This window comes from Macaca mulatta, chromosome 19 (assembly GCF_049350105.2).
Source record: "Macaca mulatta isolate MMU2019108-1 chromosome 19, T2T-MMU8v2.0, whole genome shotgun sequence".
Classification (NCBI taxonomy): Eukaryota; Metazoa; Chordata; class Mammalia; order Primates; family Cercopithecidae; genus Macaca; species Macaca mulatta.
This window is the reverse complement of record NC_133424.1, coordinates 5,995,324-6,013,501: the sequence shown is the minus strand read 5'-3', so window position 1 is coordinate 6,013,501 and position 18,178 is coordinate 5,995,324. Positions and strand designations below refer to the sequence as shown.

Below are 18,178 nucleotides of genomic sequence, written 5' to 3'. Positions count from 1 at the left end.
GGCGGAGCCTCCAAGCCTCCTGTGGCCACAGGCTTCACCCCACCCTGGATCCCTCTTCCTCACCTGCAGCAGACAGCGGAACTGAGTCCTGGTGGTGTTGAGAGGATGCAGGAGGCGGGAGGGCCCCAGAAGGGAGACTCGGTGCTGGGGGTGATTGGTGGATGAAGCTTTTGTCAAGGGCCCCCTCTGTTCAGGACACAAGCCCTCAGCACAGCAGGCAGGCGGACCCTCCTTCTGCAGAGGGAATGCCAGGGCCCAGGGAGGGATGGCCTGGCCGTGTCCCCCTGAACCCTGGCTGCTGGGTCTGGGTTCCACCAGGTGTCCCAGCCCCCAACACCCACGACCCAGTCCTGGGTCCCCGCCTCCACCCACTCCCTGCAGGTGATTTTGTCCTCTATTTCTAACACCTGCCAGTTGATGGCCCCTGACCTCCTGCCTTGGGGCGGCCTCCCCAGGCCCGGCATCGTCACCTGGACGTCTCGCGTTCAAATCCAACCCCCTCCCAGCTCAACGCCTCCTTCCAGGGACTCGGATGATCTGCAAATCCTATTGGCTCTGCCCCGAAAATGCACCCAGAGTCCACTGCTTCTCACTACACCTAACCCCTGCCCTGGTCCCTGGCTTCTGCCCTTACCCCATCTCCTCCCCACAACAATCACCAGAGGGTGCCTGTGAGCACCTGAGTCAGGGCCCATCCCTCCCCTGCCCATAGCCCTCCATGGCTCCCACCTTCCTCAGGGTCAAAGCCCAAGTCCTGCCCGAGGCCCACAAGGCCCTGCACAACCTGCCTCCTCTCCTCCCCCCTCCCCCTCCCCCTCCCCCTCCCGCTCCAGCCACAGGGGCCTCTTCATGTTCTTGCGGCACACGAGGCACAGGAGGGTCACCTCCCTGAGGGAGGCTCAGGTCTCCAGTGTCCCCTGTTGACTCCAGGCCTGGTGGGGTGGGCACTGAGTGACCCAGGCCAGGACTGCGGGGTCCCAGTGGCCATCCAGGGCCATAAGCCCCAGCACGTCCGCCAGCCACCACCACAAGCGACGCTCCCCGGGCTCAGGTGTCACCAGAACTGGGTTGGGGACAGGGACAGGGCAGCTGCTGGCTGGGACAAGTGAGGCCAGGCCCAGGCCCTCAGGGAACCGGGGGGGGAATCATGGGGTCTGCTGCAGCAGTCACCCAGCCTGGCCACAGTGTGAGGGGCATGACAGCCGCTGAGTGCTGGGGACGCTGGAGAGTGCGAGGGGAAGGACATCCAGCTCTGGAAGCAAACCTTCTCCCAGGAGAACGGGGCGCGGGCAGCCCCACCCCAGGGAGGCCCCGACATCGGTCCCCCTAGCACAGGCTCAGAAATGAAGACACGTGCCAGGGCGCAGAACGGGGTTTCGCAGCGTTCATGAACCTTTAATTCATTATGAGCCTAGAGGCCGGGAAATTAGGCAAAAAATACAGCGTATCCTTCATCTCGGGTGGGGAAAAACCAGGGCGCTGGGTTTTGTCTCGTCTTTGCACAGAGTAAGAAACAGATACCTTCGTGGGGACAGCGTGCAGCTCCGGCCTGCCCTTCTGTGGCCCATCTACGCAGGCCGTCCCGGAGCCCACCACGGGATGGGTGTGACCCCCAAGGGACAAGGGCAGCTGAGGCACCCACCCGCTTCTTTACAATATAAATAGCATTTTCAAACAACGTAAGAATACAGTGTCAGCGCCACACTGGGCGAGGGCTGCGTGCAGAGGACCACCTCCACGTTTCGGCTGACACCCCCCCGACCTCCCCACCCGGCCCTCTCCAGGGCGACCGCCCCCCTCCCCCACCAAGGAAATGAAAGGCTTGCTCCTGCGTAACTCTCTCCGTTCTCCTTAGTCCTCTCTAGCCTGGGGACTGTTAGGACACTGTTTTATAATACAAACATTGCTTTTTTTTTTTTTTTTTTGGAGACAGGGTCTCGCTCTGTTGCCCAGGCTGGAGTGCAGTGGTGCAATCTGAGCTCACAGCAGCCTCAACTTCCTGGACTCAAGCAATCCTCCCACCACAGCCTCCCGAGGAGCTAGGACCACAGGCGTGCACCACCACACCCAGCTAACCTGTAAAAAATTTGTAGTGATGGGGTCTTGCTATGTAGCTCAGGCTGGTCCCAAACTCCTGCCTCAGCCGTTTTTTAATACAAGCAAATTATCCCTCCACCCCTCCCTGGGGCAGGAGACAGCTAAGGCGGGGAAGGCTCGGTTCAGAGCTGGCGAGGGAGAGGCACCCGGGGAAGGCGCTTCCCAGCCTGGGCCGAAGGCCGTTTTTCTCTATCAGCTCAACCCACTCCTAAGAAGCCGATTCCCCTCAAGACAGCAGCGTGGGCAGGTGGACCAAGGACACCAGGCCTTGTCCCTGCTCGGAAGCAGGCGAATGGGACCCCGAAGGCCTGCCTTGGCCCTGTGTCCCCGACCCACTCTTGGGACTGCGCCCCAAGAGCTGCGAAGCTGTCCACACTCACTACCAACCAGAAGGGCCTGGGGGCCTCCCTCACCCTGAGCCATGGGAGGTCCAGGGGTGCTTCGTCTGCAAGGAAGCCTCTGGAACCCCTGCGGTTCTCTCGGGTGAGAGAGAGAAAGAGAGACGAACCCTGGGAGAGAGTTTATTCTGCAAAGATGGGCGCAGACGGAGGGAGGCCCTAGACCCCGGGGCTTCCCCTGGCCAGGCACACAGGGGCAGCCACCAGACAGCCTGGGCCTCCTCCCAGCAGGCGCAGAGCGGGGACAGGCACTGGTACCCAGACCATCGAAGTCCAGGAGCCGGGGAGAGGCGAGAGCGAGGCTGCATGTGAGTGACCGGGCTGTGCCGAAACTGGGGCGTCCTGCCCACCCCCAGGCTCACCCTCCAATTACTGGGCCTCTTTCCCTGCCTGCTCTGTAGCCAAATCATAGTATTTTAAAACAACAACAAACAAAAAAACAGCGAGATGCTCTGACCTCTCAGAGAATCCTGGTTCTGAGAAAAACAATGTGTTTGTTTTGTTTTGTTCTGTTTTTCTTAAAGCCACAAATCTAGAAAACAACTTTGGGGATATTTTCCTTTGTTTTCCTTTTTTTCTTGCTTTTTTTTTAAACAATATGTATTTATAGAAAGAGCCTCACAAAGGTGGTTTATGTACAGAAGTGACAATCTCAAAGGTTGCTCAGTAGGGCATTGCAGTAGCACCTTTTCGAGAAGAAGAGAGCTTACATGGTTTAAAATTCTGAGTAGTTGAGTGGGGTGCACCCCCGGCCGGCCCCCGAGCCCGCCTGGCCCTGCTCCCTGAGTCTGGGGCCGCGCGCGGCGTCCCGCTGGCTCCTGTCGCCCTAGGGGGCACCCGCGGCGTGGAGGTGGCCTCTCGGGGGTCGGGGACGCGAGGACAGGAATTCACAGCAAGCGAACGCCCGGGGCGTGCCGTGGCCTCCCCGCCGGGCTGAGGGTCACCTGAGCGGCCAGCTGTCCTAGAAGGGGCCTCCGGGCCGGCCCTGTGCCTGCAGGAGGCTCTCCACGAAGGCCACGTAGTCCTGGCTCCGCCCTGAGTCCTCCGTGGCAAGCGGGGTGCCCACACGCGGGCGCTTGGCGGCCTTGGCCTCCTCCCCCGAGAAGGCGGGCTCCTGCGGTGCCCCCGTGCTCAGTGACTGCGGGAGAGCGGAAGCACAGTGTTAGCATGGTGGAGACGCTCTGCGCAGCCCTGGCCACCGTCTACGGCCTCTGAGAGGAGCCAGCTGGACACAGAGCCCTGATCGCTGTGGGGGCTGCTCAGAGGCTCCCATCTTCGTGCAAACCCCTGATCCTGCCAGTGGAGGGGCCCTGCCCTTCGCCCCAGCCTCTGGCCCCCTAGTGGGGTGCCAGCCCCCATCTCTTCCCTGAGGGACCTCTCTGTGGCTGAGCAGCTGTGGCCAGGAGCAGGAACCTCCCCCATGGGCTCTGCCCCTCAACACCTCGCCTCTGGATTAGAAAGAGAACAAAGGAAGCCCATGAGGGCTGCGGGAGCGAAAGCCAGCGCTGCCTCCGCTGCCTCCAGGACTCAGGCTCCCGTTTAATAAGGAAAAAGCTCAGGAAAGCTTTTTTAAGCCGACAACTTGGGTGCCTGTACTTCGCCTGTGCCCCAAAACCTATGATGGCTCAGCGGCAGCCCTGTGCGGGGTCGGGCAGCGCGGGTCCTGCAGGGCAAGGTGGCTTGGTGGGTCTGCTCTACATTCATGACAAGGGGAGGGCTCCTCCAACCCTCCCTCCCCACATGATGGGCATCGCCCAGGAGCTGCGCACCCGGAGTCAAGGCAAAGGAAGCGTCTCCTGCCAGGAGCCCATGGGCCAGCTGTGCTGGGGCGGCCAGGACCCCCTTCCAGCAGAGGTGCAGGAGGAAGGGGTGGTCCACGCCATTGGAAGATGCAGTCTGTGCCCTGCCTCGTCCCAGATGGGCTCCCTGAGGAGTCACCCGGAGCCACCAGGCCGGCCTCGTGCACTCACCAGCCGAGAGCGGACCCTCTTGGGCAGCTCCTCCTCCAGGGTGAAGATGTCCCCACGCTTCACCGTCAGCTGCGACCCGTCCTCAAACTCCACCTGCAGGGGATGTGGCTCTCAGAGGCCTGGCACTGCCAGGCTGGCAGGTGCTCCGGGCAGGCCACGGCCTCAGGGGCTGGGAGGCCGGCCCCCTTGGGTGCCCGGGGCCCGCTAGAGGCCACATGCAGCCGAGCTGAAGCTCATGTCCTCCTCTGACAGCGCCTGCAGCAAACAGGGATCAGGCGGAGGGCCCCCGTCCCATGGTGCAAGGACGATGGAGGACAGGACAGCCTGGGGCAGAGGCGGGGCCTCGCAGCTTCCACATGGAGACAGAGCCCTCACCCCTCACCCCTCCCAGCTCGACAGACATCTGTCTCCATGAAGACACAGCCCCAGGACAAGGCGACAGAGTCACTGGGTGGACACAGAGCCGGGCAGGAGGCACAGTGCCCTAACAGGGCCTGGGAGGCAGGCAAGACCGGGCAGGGGGACACAGGGGCCTGAGCTCAGGAGTCCCCAACCAGAGGTGAAGGACAGGGCCCCCAGCTTACGTGTGCCCCCCTGAAAACAGCTCGGTCACCTCTTCCCTTCAACTCAGAGACAAATCACCCCCTTCCAGCCTCCCCAGCTGGTGCCTTGTTCCAGGCGGCAGATGCCTGATTGGTGAGGGGCACAGGGAGCGCCCCACTTCCACCTCGTTAAGCTTGGCGCCAGCTCAGGCTCGCGGAGATTCTCTCAGGGACCCTCTGGCAACACAACACTGTCCCATGAAGGGCGTGCCAGGGAGGGGCGTGTGTCTCCAGGCCCACCTCATAACTGCGACGGGCGACGGGCGACGTGTTCCCAAGCCAGGAAATGTGCAGGGGTCACTCCCCGGCCCTGACCGCCCTTCTGCTCCGGGGAGAAGGTTCCCATAGCAGAGGGCTCGCTTTTCACATTTAAAAACTCGAAACAAGCCGGGCATGGTGGCACATGCCTGTGGTCCCAGCTAGCCAGGAGGCTGAGGTGGAGGCTGTAGTGAGCTCTAATGATGTCACCGCACTCCAGTCTGGGTGACAGATCAAGACCCCGTCTCAAAACGAACAAAAGGCACACACTAAGACCCTCACAGAAGTGTGTCTGGGGCCAGATGCCCCGGGTAGCGTGCAGGGCGGCAGCCCGGGATCACAGCACCTCCCTCTCTATGGGGGCGCAGACCCGGCCTCAGGGCGGCCAAGCCTGAGTCCCTGTGACTCCTCCAGGGATGGCTGGGGGTGGAGACAGAGGTGGGCCCTGGAGAGAGTCTGCTGTGGGTTCCACAGGCCTCTTGGCTGGCACAGGTGGCGGGAGAAGCAGGGCTGGGAGTGCCCAGTGTGAACTCTCGGATGGCCAGTTGCCTCTGGGCCATGTCCTGGGACGACAGCACAGATCTCCCAGGGATGTGTGGAGGAACCCGCCGAGAACCAAGGACCTGGGTGCCACCCTCTGCCCCATCCCGCCTGTCTCATTTGTAGAGGGAAGCCACCAGGAGAAGACCCCTTCCCAGCGCCTGCCCAGTGAGGAGCATCTGGGCAGGAGTCCTGGTGTCGGAGCCCCAGCACCCTGGAAAGCAATTCCCACCCCCGGTGTGGCCAGGCTCCGCTCTGCCATGGGCAGCGGCAGGTTTTGGAGCTCCCACCCCAGGAGTCCCAGGACCCCCCGCAGCCTTTCCCCAGCCCCCGGCCCCAACTAGGCCTCTCGGCTTCTGGCAGGCGCGGCACACGGCGACTCAGGCAGGCACACGGCGACTCAGGCAGGCACACGGCGACTCAGGCAGGCACACGCGCAGCCTTGCGGGAGGGGAAGGCGCATTCTAGAAACTCAGCGGAAACTGGCTCAGGTTTCTGGGTCGGGAAGACTGGGGAGATCCGCCCCAGATTCTCAGGGCACAGAACCACCCAGGAGGACAGCGCTCACACTGCCGGGTCCAAGTGAGCTCCCGGGAAACTTCTGTGCTCAGGTAATTTGGGAACTGGGGCCTGACTGGAGACTCAGACTGTTTCCTCCCAGCGCCTCCCTGGAACCTGCTTTCACTATGAGTCTCCACGGGGCGAGCTCTGAAGGTAGCGTTTGCTTTTTAACATTTTGAGAAAACTGGATATGCTTGCAGCTACAGGAAATCAGAGAGGCGCGCGCCTCAGCCCAGGCTCCCTGTGGCGATGTCTTGCCTGGCACTTCTCAGAAGCATCTCGAGGGGTCACGTGCGAAGGAAACGTGTTCCGAGTGTTCCGGACAGGCGGTGGGGCGGGGGCTCTTGGGGCCTTGGCATGTGGGTGTCCCATCCACTCGGCCCTGCTGTCACCTGGGCCTGCCCCAGCCCCCACTGACCAGGCCTCGGCCTCGGGGCAGGCAGCTCCAGCCCCACCTCCTCGGCCACCACACAGCGGGCGCTGGCAGGATCGTGTGACTGAGGTCCTGCTGCCACCTCGCAGGCAGGCGGGCACTCCACAGTGCCTTGCTGGCTTCCAATACCACCTGTCACTGATTCCACAGCCTCTGCCCCCTGCCCCTGAGCACTCTGGAGATGCAACATCTTTTTTTTTTTTTTTTTTTTTTTGAGACAGAGCCTTGCTTCGTCACCCAGGCTGGAGTGCAGTGGCGTGATCTTGGATCACTGAAGCCTCAACCTCCCAGGCTCAAGTGATCCTCCCAACTCAGCCTCCCAAGTAGATGGGACTACAGGTGCGTGCCACCACGCTCAGCTAATTTTGTTATTTTGTAGAGACAGGGTTTTGCTGTGTTGCCCAGGCTGGTCTCGAACCCCTGGGCTCAAGTGCTCTGCCCGCCTCAGCCTCCCACAGTGCTGTGATCATAGCACGAGCCCCCGCACCTGGCTGGCATCATCTCATTTCTGACTGTCTCGTTAGCTCGGCTTCCTTGGGGTGAGCTCCCTGACGCCGGCCCCCTCCTGGGCTCTGGTGACATGTCAATGATCCCGGGAGCACCCGAGCACTGTCCGCTTCCTTCGCCGCCAGGGTGGGGGCTGCTTCCGGCGCCTCTTCTGTGGGGTGTTGTCAAGATCCACCCTGAGTCTCCCTTGTCATTTTCCAGCACGGCTGTGCTCCGTGTGCGTTATAAATGGCTCTTCATTCATTCACGTGTTTCTATTACCTTCATAGGTTTCTTGAGGGAAGGAGACTGGCGCGTGCTCAGCCTGATCTCCGGAGCAAACTTCCACAGTGTTCTAGAGGTCCTGGCTCAACCTCCCCTCCTTGGAGTCCAGTCCAACCTGCCTGGGCCGGACTCTGAGGCTCCCGGGGCAGGCGGAGGGTCCTGTCACTGTCACACACACCCCACCCATCCTGCCGTGTACGACATGCACCAGAATGCTTCCCAGCAGATATTTTTCTTTTTTTGTGTGTTTTGGAGACAGGGTCTCAGTGTCGCCCAAGCTGGAGTCCAGTGGCTCAATTACAGCTCACTGCATCCTCAGCCTCCTGGGTTCAAGCGATCCTCCCACCTCAGCCTGTAGCTGAGTAGCTGAGTAGCTGGGATGACACGCGCACACTACCATGCCCAACTAATTTTTAAAATTTTTTTGTAGAGATTGGCGGGGGGGAGGGTCTCACTTTGTTGCCCAGGCTGGTCTCGAACTCTTAGCCTCAAGTGATTCTCCTGCCTTGGCCTCCCAAAGTGCTGGGATTACAGGTGTGAGCCACCGCGCCCAGCCCAGCCTGAAACTCATAGTCTGAGAGAAGAGCTGCCAGGTGAGCTGAGCGGGAATTATTCTCTTTTGCCGCTGCTTGGGATGGGCTAAGGGGTGCAAATCAACCCTGCCCTTGGTCTAAGCCGAACACAATCAGGAAGTCCAAGGAGCTGCCTGAGCCTCCCCTGGGGCAGGCTGGAGCTAAGCAGAAGTGACAGTGTCTGGAGATTGGTGGCAGCTCCCACAGAGCTGGCCACGGGGATGGCTTGTCCCAGAAACCACCTCCTTCTCAAGGAGCAGGGAAGACTCTGCAAGGTTCAAGAGTGGTGACTGGGTGGGGCCGGCCTGCACAGCACAGGGTCCTGGACGCTCAGTGACAGGTCTGAGAGTGGTGACCAGGTGGGGCCAGCCTGCACGGCACAGGGTCCTGGACGCTCAGTGACAGGTCTGAGTGGTGACCGGGTGGTGACCGCCCCCGTGCCATGCAGGCCGGCCCTGCCTGGTTACCACCCTCGGACCTGTCACTGAGCACCCAGGACCCCATGCCCTGCAGGCCGGCCCTGCCTGGTCACCGCTCTGGGACCTGTCACTGAACATCCAGGACCCCTCCCCTGTGCCATGCAGGCTGGGCCTGCCCAGTCACCACTCTCGGACCTGTCACTGAACATCCAGGACCCCTGCCCCGTGCCATGCAGGCTGGCCCTGCCCGGTCACCACTCTCGGACCTGTCACTGAGCGTACAGGACCCCCCCGTGCTGTGCAGGTTGGCGCCACCCAGTGACTGCTCTCTGACCTGTCACTGAGCGTTCAGAAACCCCCACACCATGTTAGCCAGGCTGGTCTTGAACTCCTGACCTCAAGTGATCCGCCTGCCTCGGCCTCTCAAAGTGTTGGGATTACAGGGGTGAACCACCGTGTCGGGTCTAAGATTCCACACTTTTAAATAATTTCTCTTCCATAATCATGAGAAGAAGCTCACCACCAACTTGATTAAAAAAAAACCCCAGGGGTACTGAGCTATACACTCCAAAATGGTGAAAGGGAGAACTTACGTTAAGAAACACTGAGGTGTCTCAAAGGGAAACGCCACCCGAGTGGAGGGCCCTTTAGCTTTGAAAACGAACAAGCCCTGTGCCTCTAACTTAGGCAGGCGAGCCGAGGCTCAGCTGGGCCCTGTGGGCCTCACTAACCACAGCCCACGCCCGCCAGTGCCCCAGCAAAGGCACCTGGGCAGGGGTGTGATCCTCCCGTTCCCACACCTACAAGAAGAGCTTGGGGAAGGCACACTGGGGCGGCCAGGTTCCCCGCTTACCTGGTAGATGTGGCTGGTGACCGAGGAGATGAACTTGGCTTTGTAGAGGTTGCCGTCAGTCCACCGGAGCTCCACCAGCTCCCCCTCGGAAGGGGGTCCCAGCCGGACACAGTCCCTACTCTGCAGGGAGAACAGGCGGGAGGTGAGATCCCGGCCACACTATGCCGGCGGCTGTCGCTGGGTTTTAGACCCTCTCCACGCTGGCAAGTAAGGTTCTCTGCCTGGAACCCCAAAGCCGGCGGCGGGGGCGGGGGTAGAGGGGCGGTGCAGAGCCCTGACTGCAGGTCGCTTTCTGCTTTGTTTCTGCACAACACAGTGAGCACTGCTTTTCCTGATGGGGCCTGAGGACAAGGGGACCTCGTGGAGGGATCTGGAGTCAGGCTGCTCCCAGTTTCCCCCTGCCCCGCCCCACACTCACGGTGATGCTCTCGGGTTCAGGTTGTGGCTGTGCTCCCAGCCTCCCCCCCCACCGCTGCCCCGCCTCCTGCCCCGCCCCACACTCACCGTGATGCTCTCGGGGTACAGGTTGTCACTGTAGGAGCCGTCGTCGAAGTTCACTTCGTAGCAGGTCTGCGTGGCAGCACCGATGACGCGGCAGCGGTAGTACAGCCCGTTGCGGTTCTTGGTGATGACCACCTGGCCTAGGGACACAGCCCTCAGGAGCTGGACCTGGGAGGGTGCGGAGGGTGCGGGGGACGGTCAGCGTGGGCGTCGGTGGGGCGGGAGCCGGGGATCGGGGCAATGAGGCGGGCAGGCACTCACAGCGTGGCCCCCTGACTTGTGCTTGAGGCAGGTGATGGAGACCACGTAGGGCCAGTCGTCCGGCTCCATGAGCACACCGGCGGCGTGGGCGCAGGTCACGTGGAAGGACGTGGAGCAGTGCTCGTAGGAGCACTGGATGCAGGCACCCGACACCTTCTTCATCCGCTTCCGGCAGTACACGCATTTCTGGGGACAGGGACACAGGCAGGGGCATGGGGCTGGAGCTTCCCTAGGGACCCTGGGATGGAGGCCCCGGCCCCTCCTGGCATAGCCTTCAAGGGAGGCATGGTGGGAGTGGTCCTGTGTTCTGCCCGGCGAGGGGCCCCCTCCCCAGCCCAGAGCCCGCAACCTCCCTGGCCAAGTCCTCCAGACCCACTGACCCAGCCTCCTGCTGCTCAGCCCCTGGGAGTCTTCTCCCGTCCCCCCCGTGTGTCAGCGACGGCTGGGACAGACACCAAAGAGCCCCATGTGGTGTTGCTCAGCCAGAGAGGAACCACGGGGCGACAGAGATGTGCCCTGGGAACACGCAGGTGAGTGCAGACCGTGTGACCCCGTGATCTGCAACCCCCAGGGCTGGCAACCCACAGACACAGGAAGTGGGCTCGTAGGTACAGGGTGGGGGACGGCAGCGACTGGTAATGGGGCCGGTTCTTCATGGGGTGATTAAATGTTCTGGAATTAAGACGGTGTGATAGTTGACACAACTCAGAATGTACTAAAAAACATGGAGTGGCACACTTTAGAATGGTTAGAGTGAAGGATTCTCTTTTTCTTTTTCTTTTTTAAGACAGGGTTTTGCTCTGTCGCCCAGGCTGGAGCGCATGGCGCGATCATGGCTCACTGTAGCCTCCAACTCCTGGGCTCAAGCGATCCTCCCCCCTCAGCCTCTTGAGTAGCTGGGACCACAGGCGCAATCACCATGCCTGACTAATTTTTAATTTTGTGTAGAGGTGGAGTCTTGCTGTGTTGCCCAGGCTGGTCTCAAACTCCTGAGTTCAAGGGATCCTCCTGCCTTGACCTCCTAAACTGCTGGGATTACAGGTGTGAGCCACTGTGCGGGTCCTTTATGTCGGATTTTAACAAGAAGCCCTGAGAGAAGCCTCCTTGGTGAGGAGGGAGCACTGCAGAGCCACCTTTCATCCCGCGACGCTCCTGCTACAAAGCCTGCCCCAGTCAGCAACACCCGCCCGAGTCGGCAACACCCGCCCCAGTCAGCACTGGGGCCCTGGCGACCACCACACCCACGCCAGGCCCCGATAAGCATTTAATAAGTGGCACCGTCACTGCTCTATAAACCATGTTCAAAAGCCAGATGAGCCAAGGGCCTGGAGCAGCGCCGATCGACAGCATCAAGATCTCATTATTCAACTGTCAATACCCAATTCTCCCATCACACAACACGTGCCAGGCAGTGCTCCAGCACGGCGTCCCCCTCCAGCAGAGCGGCCGGCGTGTACGAGTAGTGGCTGCGCTCCCTGAGGGCCTGGGGGTGGGGGAGAGGCCCTGCCTGGACACTGTCAGGTGGGGTTGTTGAGCCATCTTGAACACGTCACCCACAGGCCTCCACCCCTCAGCCCAGGCCCAGGAGAAACCCAGCCCCGGGGCAGCCTGGCACACAGCACCATCCCCTTCCGCCCCGTGGTGGCAGGCGGCCCGTGACCCTGCGTCTCCACGTTGCAAAGAGTGTGCCCCAGGACCCATGAGGCCGTTTGTCAGGAGCTGCGCCTGGGGCTGAGGTTGCCCAGAGCCACCCCTCTAAGGCGAGGTCCAGTCATGCCACACGCTGTGGCCACATGAGGTCGGGCAGGCATTCTTGGCTGTCACCTCCCTTCCTGGGAGCCGCGGTTTGAAGACCCGCGTCTAGTGTTGGCCTGGCCCAGGCCAGTGTGTGCCGGGGACTCAGGGTCTAAGGCCCTTGGGGGGCCTGGAAGGGCCCAGGTACTGGTGTTTGGTTCGAAGTTCCCGGCTCAGTGTCCTTCCTCAGAGGCCACAGGGCTGTGAGGACGACGCAGGGTGGGCTTCGGAGGTCTGCAGGGCACCACGGACTGGAGGAAGCAGGTGGTCACCGCTGGGTACCACCCATGGCACTGTGTCCTCAGCGTGTCACACAGAGGCGCAGTGGCTGTCCACCAACCTGCTTTCACAAACCACCCCAACCCCTGAGGAGCAGAGAGCCCCTCCTGACCGGCCCTACCCCTCCAGGCGGGACTGTGGGCAGCGGGGAGAGCTGGTGCGACTGCCCACCCCTGCTGCTGCCCTGAAGCTGCCTTCTCTCATCCCAAGCCCCTCCCAGACCTCCCAGATCTTCCAGAAGCTCCTGGTGCTTCTGCCCACTGCCAGGAACCTGCCCCGCCGGTAGGTGAGGGGCTTCTCAGCAGCACGCCTTGAGAACCTGGTGCTAACTGGGCCCAGGCGGGCGGCCAGCCGGAGCCCCTGACTCACCTGGACTGCCTGAAGCCCTGAGCCGGTGGCCGGGGAGCCCTGGAGACAGACGGATGGACGGGTAACCAGGAGTGAGTGTGCCCCATGCCTGCGGCCTGCCCGTGGCCTGCGAAGGTGGCTGGGTGGCTGGGCGAGCAGGAGTTAACCACCGCCTCCTTGCAAAGCTCCATTAAGCAGTACAAGCGGGCCTTGTGTAAAAGGATTTTTAATTCATCGTTACAAGCACCGGTAATGAAGAGGCCGCGTCCTGGAAATGTCAGATGATCCATAAGGCGTCGGGGCGGGAGGATTTATCACTGCGCCGGCACCGCACCATTGCTCCACCTGAATCATGGGGCCTTTTACGCCCACGTTTGTGGACCAAGTCACTGGTGCCTCCGAAGCATCACCCGCGGGCTGCCAGCTTCCTAATCGCTCAGCCGTACCAGGCCAGGCTGGCATGACCCGCTGCACGCTCTGCTCCACGAACGAGGAAAGAGGGCTCCCCCTCCAGACGAGCCTCTGTGACGGCCTGTGTGGCCCCACCCAGGTGGCCCGGCACCTGTGCGCTCCAAGTGCGGCATCCAAGCCCAACAGGCTCGTGGGCACCTCGCACCGGTGCACGGGAGCCCGGGCTCTGTGGCGGGCATCACCTGCCCCGCCAGACTGACGTGTCTGCTTCCAGCCCCACCTCCACACGAGCCCGACTGTCAACACCGGGCACTGTGTCCGCAGCTGGGAAGATAGACCAGGCAGGAAAAGCAAGCAGGACGCTGCTGGGTACTACTGGCCGCGGGCCCAGCCTCCAGAGGCCCACAAGACACATGTGCAGAGGCCGGAGTGCACAGGGACAAACGCATCCTCCCCATCAACGCCACCACATGCGCAGCCCTTTTAGTGGGGACGCGGCCCCAGCAAAGTCTGCATTTCGCTCTCCTCATCCTTTTTTTTTTGAGACAGGGTCTTACTCTGTAGTCTCAGCTAGAGTGCCGTGGGGAGATCTCAGCTCACTGCAACCTCCGCCTCCTGGGTTCAAGTGATTCTCCTGCCTCAGTCTCCAGAGTAGCTGGGATCACAGGCATGGCCCATCATGCAGAGCTAATTTTTGTATTTTTAGTAGAGACCGGGTTTCACTATGTTGGCCAGGCTGGTCTCAAGATCCTGACCTCAGGTGATCCGCCCGCCCCGGCCTCCCAAAGTGCTGGGATTACAGGCGTGAGTCACGGTGCCTGGACTCCTCATCTCCTTTCTGGGCCAGATCCCAAGGCTCTGCAGGAAGCTGATTTAAAGGGCCAGCTGAGTGTCGTTTTCCGGTGGGCGTGGACGGCCCCAGGTGCCTCGTGCACAGATGGGCTAGAGGGTGCAAAGCAGAGACAGCCCTGTGGGGCTGCAGCCCAGGCCACCGTCGGCCAAGCCCCTCCAGGCTCCAGGCTCCTCACCTGCAGAACGGACAGTGCGGGGTGACTCCGCAGGCTCTCACTGTGTGGATCAAACGCAGTGGGTGACACTGGGGGCCTGGGGGGACGAGGCTGCAGATTTGACAAGCCCCGAGCAGCTGCTAGTGCTCAGACGGGGTGGTCCATGCTTCAGGGAGGGAGTGGGCCCAGCTCACACCACTGCAGCCCTGCAGAGTGGGGACTGCGGCAACCCCACAGCACAGAGGAGACGGCTGAGGCAGAGAGGTCGAGGAATCTGCCCCAAGTGCACAGCCAGCTGGTGGCCAGCACTGACCACTCCCCGACTGCCCCGTGGCTCCACGGGGTTCCCCAAAGGGGGACCATCATTGCTGAGAGCAGGAGGAAGCCTCGCAAGCCCCCACTACGAGGCCCCGCCACGCACAAGGAGGCTGCGTGCATCTGCAGGGGGCCCTCGATGTGCACCGAGAGTGGAGCGGCAGAGATCCTCCAACTCAACCACAAAGGCCAAGCAACCCAGGCAAAGAATGGGCAAAGGAAACGGACGTTTCTCCAAAGACGGCATGCAGATGGCCAACAGGACTGTGCAAAGACGCCCAGTGTCACTGATCGCCAGGGAAACACAAATCAAACCACAGCGAGACCATCTCGCACCTGCTAGGGCGGCTGGTACAAAGAAGTCCAAGGTAGGTGTGGGTGAGGATGGGGGGAAGAGGAGACCCCAGCTCCCTGGGGGTGCGAATGGGAGTCCATCCAGTCGCAAGGGAGGGCAGTTTCCTCCAGTGTAAAAACAGAGCTGCCCGACGGTCCAGCAATCCCACTGCTGGGTCTATATCCACAGGAAATGACATCAGAATCTCCAAACCACAACCACACTCCCACATCCGCTGCAGCACAACCCACAACAGCCAAAAGGCAGAGACATCGGCGGGTGCCCGGATCCACACGACGCGGTCCATCCACACGGCGGAACATTACTCAGCCAGGAAAAGAAGGAACTCTTGCCATATTTGGGTTGAATGAATATGGATGAACCTTGAGGACGTTACGCTAAATGAAAGACACCACTCGTGCCTGTCATCCCAGTTACCCAGGAGGCCAAGGCAGGAAGACCTCAAGGCCTGGAGTTCCAAACCAGCCTGGGCAACATAGTGAGATCCCATCTCTTAAAAAAAATTGGGAGTTAACCTAATTTTTTGGCATGTGCTTGTGGTCCCAGCTACTCAGGAGGCTGAGGCAGGAGGATCGCTTGAGCCCAGGAGTTTGAGGCTGCAGAGAGCTGTGACCACACCACTGCACTCCAGCTTGGGTGAGAGTGAGAGACCCCGTCTTTTAAGAAAGAAGCCAGTCGCAGAAGAATAAAGACTGTACAATCCCACTCACGTGGGGTCTGTAATACAGGCAAACACACAGAAGCAGACTGCTGGGCGCCGGGGCGGGCAGAGGGAGCTGCTGCTCAGCACGTGCGAAGTGTCAGTTATACAAGACCGGTGAGCAGGCCGCAGAGCCCTGCTGCCCACCGCTGGGCCCGTGGTGAAAGCCGTATGGGACCTCAGATGCTTCTTAAGGAGTAGATGTCATGCTAAGCACTGTTACAGTTTATTTTTTTTTTTTTGAGACAGGGTCTGGCTGGCTCTGTCGCCCAGGCTGCAGTGTAATGGCACAATCACAGCTCACTGCAGCCTGGATATCCTGGGCTCAGGCGATCCTCCCACCTCACTCAGCCTCCCGAGTAGCTGGGACCACAGGTGTGGTGCCACCACGCCCAGCTATTGTTTTTTGTTTTTTTATAGAGATGGGGTTTCACTATGTTGCCCAGGCTTGTTATAAGTAGAAAAACAAAAAAATCGGAAGGCCCGATTGTGTCGGGGCATGTGTGGCACCTCTGCTTTTGTGGAAAGGTGGAAACCGCATGGGGTGCTCGGTCCTGCAGAGGACGCCCCCGAGGCTGCACCTGACGGGGTCTGCTTATCTCCGGCACCCTTGATGACTTTTGACTTTTGTACCTTGCACCTCGGGGAACGATTCAAAAAATAACACGCCTGCTGAAGTCGGGGTCACTGGCTTCCTGAAAGCTGCCCACCACGCCGGTGGAGACGCAGAGCTTGGAGGAAAGACCGCGTCGGATGGCGCAGGCGGGGAGCCGAGCCTGGCCGGCGGCCCTAGAGACACGGGCAGGGTGGGCCTCGACCGCAAGGACCTACCAGCTTCCACCGCTGCTCGGGGATGGCGCTGATGTCCACAGGGTGGCGCTCAATCACGTTCAGGAAGCGCGCCTCGGGGACCGCGATGGCGCAGATCACGTGGATCCACCTGGGAGGGCAGGTGGGGCGGGGTCAGGTGCGCCTTCAAGGACCTGGGCTGGCCACAGAGGGGCCGGGCGTGATGCTGCTGTCAGCTGGGTCAGGGCCTGGGGACCTTCAGGGAGGTCGGGGCAGGCGTGTGCTCCTCCTCAGCCCCGGCCACCCCATCCATGACATGGGGCTGTTACGCGGAGGTGATGGCTGACCCCCGGGTACTAGGGTCACACCCTGCAGAGCCTCAGCCCAGGGCAGGCTCCCCTCCGGCCCCCCAGCCCCCACACGCGGTGCCACCCACCTCCTATCGGTGGTCATCTGCAGCGCGCCTCCTCGAAGGTTGCACAGGCAGCACTCCTGCAGAGACCAGACGGCCCTGGGTGAGCAGGGCTCGGAGCAGGCTCCCCACACGCTGCTTGGGGCCTGATCTGCCAACTGCAGCCCTCGGCCCTTACATTTCAAACTAGCAGCCACCAAAGTGACGGGCGGGAATCCCTGGGGTTCCACCCCCTCAGGGCAGAGGTGAAGGAACCCAGGCCCATGGGGGGAGACTGTGCCCCAAAGTCAGCCTGCTGGAGTGGGGCCGGGGCCCAGGCCTCTCAGAGTACCACCCCCGCTGCAGGGAGCGAGTTACCGCAGTCCAGGCGTGGGCCGCGCACCGGGAACACGTCCAGCCTTCGTTGACCAGCTCGGGACGGATGCCATAGCAACCTGGAAGACAGCAGGGGCTGGCTGAGATTGGAGGGCAGGTGAGACTTGGGGGTGCCGAGTGAGACTCAGCGGGAGGGGCCAAGTAACTCAGGGGCCGGCATCCGCACGTGGAGTGACGGGGCCTCCGCACATAGCTGCAGCATTCAAGGTGCGTGCTGTTCCCACCCTCCGAGCTTTAATCCAGGCCCCTGCACGTGGAGCGAGAGAAAGGTCTGGAAGCTGCGTGTGTGGAAGGAGGACGCAGGAAGGGGAGCAGGGCCCCCTGAGCTCCAGCTGGGTCTGCTGCACTCAGTCTGGTGGTATCTTGAGGGCCCCTCCTTGTTGGGGGTCTGCACCCCCAAAAGCAGCTCCTCCTGCTGTGTCCAGAGAGGCCAGCCACAAAGGCCACTCAGTTTTGGATGTGGCCCTGGGTCTGGAAACGGGGAAAGGGCATGAAAGGCCGAGTCATGCCCCCAAAGTGAGGGGAGGGGTGCCGCCTGCCCCCAGGGCTCTGCCTCTGCTGGGGGTCCTGCCCTGCAGTGTGGAAGGGGCTCTCTGCCAGTGCTGGTGGCCCGCTGAAGAGGCTGGGGGTGAGGACCTCACTGCCTCCAGAGCAGCAGGGTGGTGGGCACGGGCTGGGGGTGGGGGCATCTGCTGGGGTAGCCCTGGCTGGGGTGGCCCGGCTGTGGCAGGCCTGGGACCCTCAGCAACCCTTCCCCCAAGTCTCAAACCCAGGCCCAGCAAAGCAGAGTGAACAGCCTCCCAGCCAGGAGACAACGCGAGCCCCAGGCAGGCCACTGCCAGGAGGAAACTGACAGAGATCTATGGCTACCTGCCTTGGCCAGGGGCACAGAAAATTAAACGTCGCCAGAAAGCCCTCCTCCTGCCCTGGAAGTCCAATTCCTGCCACTGCCCCTCACGCCTGAGAAAGAGACAGACATTCATTTTCTCGTCTGTGACCACGGTCGAGCCTCAGGACTGGGGAGGTGTCCCCGAGAGCAGAGATAAATCAGATGCCCTGACCACACTGCAATCTCACTGTGACCATCAGTTTCAACCACGGCCCCAAATCACAGGCGTAGCGGGTGCCTGAGCTCCTCCTGCTGCCTCCCAGGCCTT

The 18,178-nt window shown here is 61.4% G+C and overlaps 1 protein-coding gene across 35 annotated transcripts in view; it reads right to left on the bottom strand.

Moving 5' to 3' along the window:
• Positions 1 to 1,374: 1,374 nt before the first annotated feature.
• The window catches only part of KDM4B (lysine demethylase 4B), a 183,979-nt gene continuing 167,175 nt past the window's right edge, over positions 1,375 to 18,178 (bottom strand). For 19 of the 35 annotated variants that reach the window (XM_077975995.1, XM_077975998.1, XM_077975994.1 and 16 more), the window contains 8 exons: positions 17,004 to 17,080; positions 16,671 to 16,726; positions 16,277 to 16,385; positions 10,237 to 10,422; positions 9,979 to 10,143; positions 9,475 to 9,594; positions 4,466 to 4,558; positions 1,375 to 3,633 (listed from right to left, as the gene is read on the bottom strand). In XM_077975995.1, the coding sequence (XP_077832121.1) occupies positions 3,457 to 3,633; positions 4,466 to 4,558; positions 9,475 to 9,594; positions 9,979 to 10,143; positions 10,237 to 10,422; positions 16,277 to 16,385; positions 16,671 to 16,726; positions 17,004 to 17,080 (983 nt within the window). In that variant the 3' untranslated portion in view covers positions 1,375 to 3,456. 35 annotated transcript variants of the gene reach the window in all.